Genomic DNA, 6,894 nt, shown 5'->3' with positions numbered 1-6,894 from the left:
GGGCCGCGGCCTCACGCGCACTTTCCTCTCTCTCCCACCCGTGTTGCAGCCTACGGGATCAACAGTATCCTCTACCAGCGGGGCATCTACCCCCCCGAGACCTTCACCCACGCCCAGAAGTACGGGCTCACCCTCCTCGTCACCACCGACCCCGAGCTGAAGAACTACCTCAACAACGTGGTGGAGCAGATGAAAGGTGGCGGGGCGCGGGGGGGCTGGGCCAGGACGCAGGGCTAAGGGGGCCTCTGTAAGCAGCCGAGTTAGTGCCGCTGGCGGGAGCCTGCAGTGTTCTTGTGTCTCTGTCCTGTGGCGCGCTTCTCTTGGCGCTGTAAGTAACTGCTGTGGCTCTTTTCAGAGTGGCTGTACAAGTGCATTGTGCAGCGCCTGGTGGTGGTTATCTCCAGTATTGAAAACAACGAGGTTCTGGAGCGGTGGCAGTTTGACATAGAGTGTGACAAAAGTGCGAAGGATGAGAGGTGAGTGACTGTTCCTCTGTACCTGCTCTTCCCTATGCCAAGCAGCTGTGTAGGTACAAGACAAAGGCCATGTACAGCCATACAGCTCTGGTTTCCTCAGCGCAGCTGAGACAGCCTCTCCTCAGTAGGAGCATGGCACATGTTCCTTCAAACCTTACCAAACCTACTACCTTTCTTGCTGCTGTTCCTTTTGTTTGTCTGTAAACCAGTCATTGTGTGATTGAAGCACACATACTCCTCAGGTGTTGATTTTTAAATTTATTTTTTTAAGCATCAGATTAAAATTCAAGTTTTGATTTTCACCAAAGTATATAAAATCCTCTAGCAGGTATATGCCCTTAAGATTTACTGTTCTGTTGTTATGCCAAAATGTTCTCATTCATTCCAGACTGAGAATAAATGTAACATTCCCTGCAAATGCTATGAAGCTTCACAACCAACAATAAAGTGAAACTGTTAATCACTTTTTCTAAGCCTATCTACCTAAGACTTAAGAGAGTATCCTACTGCACAAAATCATGAGGCAAGGAGACCAACAGCAGCTTAATAGAGAGAACTGCACTTAAAGAAAACTGTCAGTGCAGCAGAAGCTTGCATTCTTAAGAGTCTTCCTGTTTCTCCAGTGCACCCCGAGAAAAATCTCAGAAAGCTATTCAGGATGAAATTCGATCTGTTATCAGACAAATAACCGCCACAGTAACATTTCTGCCACTGTTGGAGACTGCCTGTGAGTATTCCTAACTTCACCAAAGAAATCAAGTGTTTCTTTTGGAAAAACCTAACAAACTTTTTCTAATTTAGAAATGTAATAACTAAAATTAGCAGAAAACATGAAATGTCATGTACCATCATGTTTCTAAGACAGCATTTTGTTAGACTGAGATCATCTCTTGCAGTTGTGTACAGTATGGAAAACAGTATGTCAGGTCAAATTAGTGTTTCCTGTACAACAAACAGTAAAAACAACTAAATATAAGTACTATGCTACGGCTCTCATTAAAGAACTTGGAGCAACTTCATTTAAAGGGACTAGTGGTACTTTCTCCCCCAAATACTTAAAGCTTCTATTGTCAGAAGGACAGAGCTCAAGGTGGGGTGGCTTAACTTGGCTTAATGAAAATAATGTATGTACTCTGAGGAATACAAGTCTTCATAAATAACATTATTTTGTGACTCTAGCTGTGGACAGGCTAGTATAATTGGTGAACTATTGAGTTCATATGAAGTATTACATAAAGCTCAGCACCAGGTCATTATAATGTAATTAAAAAAAATAATCACATCACACTTGCTTAAGGAGAACTAACATGGCTACACATGAATGTAACCAGGACTTGTTTTCATGCTTTAACTACCGTTTCTTTTCACATAACTAGTATCAGTGTAATTTCTGAACCTTGCTATATGCTGTAAGTTCCAGAAGATGCACTTTATGTTCAAACACACCATTTTTTTATGCATGCATTACTGTTAACATGTTCCTGCTTGCTTACAGGTGCTTTTGACTTGCTGATATACACAGATAAAGATTTGGCAGTGCCAGAGAAGTGGGAAGAGTCAGGACCACAGTTCATAGCTAATTCAGAAGAGGTTCGTCTTCGTTCCTTCACTACTACGATCCACAAAGTAAATAGCATAGTGGCTTACAAAAAGGACTCCGTTCCCTAAGATGTGAGGTGTTTTTTAATATATCCTTGTTTCCTTGTATAGTTCTGTTCATAGTGCAGCTAAGTCATGAATGCATCATTACTGTTCCTGCCAAAGTAAGATCCAGAAAAAAGGCAAAGGGTTTGCCTATGACAGATAATGTGGTGTAACACTAGACTAAGCTGGCACTGTTTTTAAAGAGGCCTAAATAAGGTATTCATAGTGATAGTTAAATTTTTTCTTAACTGTCTGAGCCCAACTAATGGTGTGTTAAACTACCACATTGGCTAGAAAAACTGCCTAAATACAGTATTAGTTTTGCTAGAATTAGGTTCAGATCTTGTAACTTATTATTTTAAGATTATCATAAACTGCATTCTACCAGCAGGCTTTGGTTCTCTCTAGCAGTTAAAAAAAAAAAAATCTTACTCCTGATGTGCCAGTTTCTGTTGAAAGCCTGGGCTGTTTTATTACCAGAAATAATTCTAAAATGAATCAAAAGAACAATTCTGAAGTTACTTGTACCTCTTTACAATGAAAGCAGCTGTTTATTGGGAAAATTTAAAAATATATGAAGCCTTCTATGTTAGTAACTGCTGGACTCTAGTTCTGGGGATGGTGGTATTCTAAGTTGGTGTATGTCTCTAGTGTCTGTCAAGCATTTTCTATGTCTGTATTCTTGTTTTATAGAATAAAGCTTAAAATTGTATAGTGTTCTCTAATTCAGAGTCTGCAGTACTTTGTATTTTAGATGTTTTTACTAATTCTGCATCTTAGTTTAATAACTGTGAGCTGGCACAGGCAAGACACAGGAATACCCACAAAACGACAGCTGAAATGCAGAGAGCAGATTTATTCTTGTTACCTTGTGAACTCTGAAATGGCACCTGGGTAGAGACATGCAAGCGGTGATATAGACATTGCAGAGCTTGGCTCTTGCTAGAGTGTGAGATTTTGAACCTCCTGCTTTTCCCTGTATATCAGTCTTTTACATGTATAGTTTTCCACTGTTGTGCTTTGATCTTTCCCACAGGACAGGAACCTCAAGCATGTTTGATAGGGTGCCTCTGAGTGCATCCAAGTAGAGGTTCTACTTGTCAAGCATAGATTAAACAGCAACTAGTATACTACATGTTTTTTGACACCCCAGCTGCATGCCATTTGAGCACAATTCTCCTCACCCATCTTCCATTATTATCCCACACTGTCATAGAAATAACGGCAGCATTGGAATCACTAAGACATCTAAGAGCATCAAGTCCAACTGTCAACCCAGCACCAAGCTCACTAAACCATGTCCCAGAATGCCACATCTGTTTTCTGAATACCTCCATGGATGGTGACTCCACCCCCTCTCTGGGCAGCCTGTTCTACTGCTCAACCACTCTTTCAGCAAAGAAATTTTTCCTAATACCTCATCTGAAACCTCCCCATGTATGACTTGAGGCCACTTCCTCTCATCCTACAGCTAGTTACCTGGGAGAAGAAACCAAGACCCACCTTGGTACAACCTACCTTTCAGGTAGTTGTAGAGACCTTGAAGGCATCCTACTCAACAAAATTGAGAGTTGTTCATGGTTTGGTTTTTCCTTTTAACTGTTTCTTCGGAATCTCAAAACAAGTGTTGTAGAATCAGCATAAAATCCATTCATGGTTTAATATTTTGCCCCCACTTAAGTCTTCAAATAACAGAATAATAGTCACAGTAACCTAATGATTAAGGACAGTGTCCCCTTCCAAATTTGTTAAAACAGCATAGGGCCATTTGTACTGGAAGAAGTTAGGGATTTAAAACTAGAGATGTTAATATATACTAAGTTTCAGGTGCATCCCTGTGTTCATTTCTTTCACCAAATTCACTTCAGCCAGAGCATTTAACTATTCCCACTCTAGAAGAGTGATACAACAGGAAGAGTGACATAACAGTAAAATTTCAAAAGTTTATTTAAAAAACATTGGTTATACATAGTCTATCACTGCATTACAGTTTAGAGGCCTTCTGACTAGGAAATGACTCACAAAAAGTTCTCTTTATAATTCAGGAGCACAAAATCATGGCTTTTAAAAATAAATACAATCTAAGTACTCCAAGAAAATGTTACATTATTCACTCTTAGGACTCACACCGCAGTAACAGAGGAATAACTAGTGTTTTCTTCTGCCTGCCAGTGATATTCTTGAACAGGTGACTGCTCTACCTCTTTACACCTAGAAGGAGGTGCATTTCAAGAAGCACAACTTCAAGCACTTCCCCTGGAGAGGACTGGATGAAAGCACTGAGTACAAGTCAGCTGTAATAGAAATTTAAATCAGGAAATGACCACCATTGCTTTATACCAAAAATGAGATCAGAAAGTGACTGTACAGAGCCAGCAGCAGAGTGAAAAACTTGTTTCACAAAGATGCAGAAGTCAGACTGCACCAGGAACTTCAAGTCACCTTTTTCTTGTACCAAATACACCACTTCTTCAAGAAGAACCAGCCCAATGAGCATCTCCATTATTATCTATATTTTCTTTTATAAAGCCACCAATGGTCAAGAGTTGCAGTATATCATTGTACAGAGCCAATGTCCATGGGAAAGAAACTGCCTATAAATCCTGAAGTACTCACAAAGACCCTGCAGAATGGGGGGAATCAAACCAAATCACAACAGTCACTCCAATGCAACCCCCCAGAAGTCAAGCCTTTAAGAGAGGTGTCCAGTAAGATTTGCTGATACTTAACAGGACCCACACTACTCCTTAGTTTCCTCTACCTTGAGGGTCACTTCTGTAGAGTGAAGAATCAAAACCAAAGGAATCGCCAATCTCTGATAAGATTTAGGAGTTACACAACAGGCATTCCTCACCTGACTAGTTCAGCTGACGTATGAGCTGGTTGATTGTTTCACCTCTGTAGCCTGGTTTACCCATTTCCTTGAGGAAGCCCACTTTGTTGCGTGAAGCATGGCGAGCCACTGACAGATGGAATGGCCAGAGAAAGTTTGTGACTCTTCTGAAAGATTTCCCAGCTGAGTAGATTTCATGAATAAGGTCTTCCAGGCAAATAATACCACAGTGCCCTGCAGGAAAATATAGTAAAATTAAGAAACAAAAACAAACCAGCAAAACCCCTCACAAACAATGTATACATGAGATGTTCAACTGTAGTATCTTTCTTCACACTTCCCCAGAATTGCCAGTCCTCCATATACAAGCCTTGCAAGATTTCTCTCCCTCCCGTCCCTCTGAGCTCAGATTGCAAACTCTCAACATCTCCCTCTTCTCTTGATTCACTTTATTTTCTTATCCTTTCCTCACCTAAATGTTCCTCTATAAGCATATTGTCTGTCAGAGGCATCCTCTTCCTCTTAATCTTGGCTTGGCCCCGTTTCAGGATGAGCTCTCGAACAGATTTCAGGTTAGGGTGTCTGAACATACACAAAAATCAGATTCTGTAACAGAGAGACATGATGCAGCAAGAAGTCCCACCCTACATCTTCATACAGAGGTGGGAAAGCAACCAAGTTACATTTAGAGAGGAGCAATAACAAATCTTAGATATAAAGCTGACAGAGTTTTGACCACTACTGGAAAAGCCAGCTATGGATTTGTGATACCAGATGGAGAATCAAAAAGCTATGATACTTAGACTGAATCTACTATCCAGTCATGGGACTGGCACTTACCCCCATGCCACGTAAGGTTCCACAATCCTCAGCATCTTCAGTGATAACGGATTCAGTTTAACAAATGTTCCAGTGAAATTTTTTCTCAGCCGCAGCAATTCAATCACTCTTTTTACTCTCCTACTCACTCCCTTAATACTGAGTCAGAAAAATAATACAGCATGTAGTTTACAGTAACCACATTTCTGTAGTACAGTAAAAAAATGCATCAGATTATCTGCAAGGAGACAAGTTGGGGTTGATCACGCTTCCTTTGCTTAGAAATCATATGACAGCTACAAATACTAGCAATAATAAAGGTAAAGAGTAACAAAACTTACTCTACAATCCGCACAACAAAGGCTAGTTTGTGCTCCTGAGGCGCAGCTGTCTGTCCAGGTCTCTGCTCCATGCGCCTCAGCCGGACATTGTCTCGGTGTTTGCGCCATGAATCTCGAACAAAAGTCTCAAGGCGTTTAAACTGGATTTGTTTCCCCTTCTGATGCTAAAGACAAAAGGATAAGAAATTATTGCCCTTCACAACAGTCTCAGAGGCTTGTATCTCAGAGTCAAAATGAAATCCAGAACTTGATGAATTATGCTCTTCCAGTTTTGGAAGCAGTAAGAAGAAAATAAGTTAGATAATCTAAGCCCAAAAGAGATATAACTGAGGGTCAATGTATGAATTTACAAACTTCAAGCAGTTAGCTGTAATCTATGAACACTGAACAGAGAATCTTCTTTGTCAGAAAAGAATAATTAGGAAAAACAGAGCGAGATCCAGGGTACTCCTAGGTATAGGAGAAATCAAATGGAAGCACTTACATCCACAGACAGACATATCCACAACCACATACACAGCTCAGTCAATCACCAGGAAAGCCAGAAACAACATATGTATCTGGGTAAAAGAGATGCTACAGCAATAGCCTAGCATGACTCAAAAATCCTATCCAACAGAAAATAACTGGGTTTGAAGTCTTTTCCTATAAAGGCGCACACACACACACAGACACCCAAACATTCAAATAACTGTTACGTATTAATAATTTAAACACAAAAAATTCAGCTCACTTTAAAAAAGCCAACTTTTCAGAATTATGTGAAAATTTAAAGCATTTT

The 6,894-nt window shown here is 40.3% G+C and overlaps 2 protein-coding genes across 2 annotated transcripts; one reads left to right on the top strand and one right to left on the bottom strand.

Annotated features, from left to right (window-relative positions):
* Window positions 1–49: 49 nt before the first annotated feature.
* Window positions 50–2,252, top strand: MAD2L1 (MAD2 mitotic arrest deficient-like 1 (yeast); the record flags this gene model as incomplete). The annotated part of the gene is made up of 4 exons (XM_010188556.1): window positions 50–196; window positions 356–476; window positions 1,100–1,203; window positions 1,972–2,252. Coding segments are annotated over 4 exons (545 nt in total), but the record flags the coding sequence as incomplete, so codon positions are not given.
* Window positions 2,253–4,978: 2,726 nt separating this feature from the next.
* Window positions 4,979–6,277, bottom strand: RPL7L1 (ribosomal protein L7-like 1; the record flags this gene model as incomplete). The annotated part of the gene is made up of 4 exons (XM_010188555.1): window positions 4,979–5,187; window positions 5,426–5,535; window positions 5,794–5,931; window positions 6,114–6,277. Coding segments are annotated over 4 exons (621 nt in total), but the record flags the coding sequence as incomplete, so codon positions are not given.
* Window positions 6,278–6,894: the final 617 nt, after the last annotated feature.

This window comes from Mesitornis unicolor, unplaced genomic scaffold (genome assembly GCF_000695765.1).
Source record: "Mesitornis unicolor isolate BGI_N332 unplaced genomic scaffold, ASM69576v1 Scaffold48317, whole genome shotgun sequence".
Classification (NCBI taxonomy): Eukaryota; Metazoa; Chordata; class Aves; order Mesitornithiformes; family Mesitornithidae; genus Mesitornis; species Mesitornis unicolor.
This window is presented reverse-complemented; position numbering and strand designations above follow the sequence as displayed.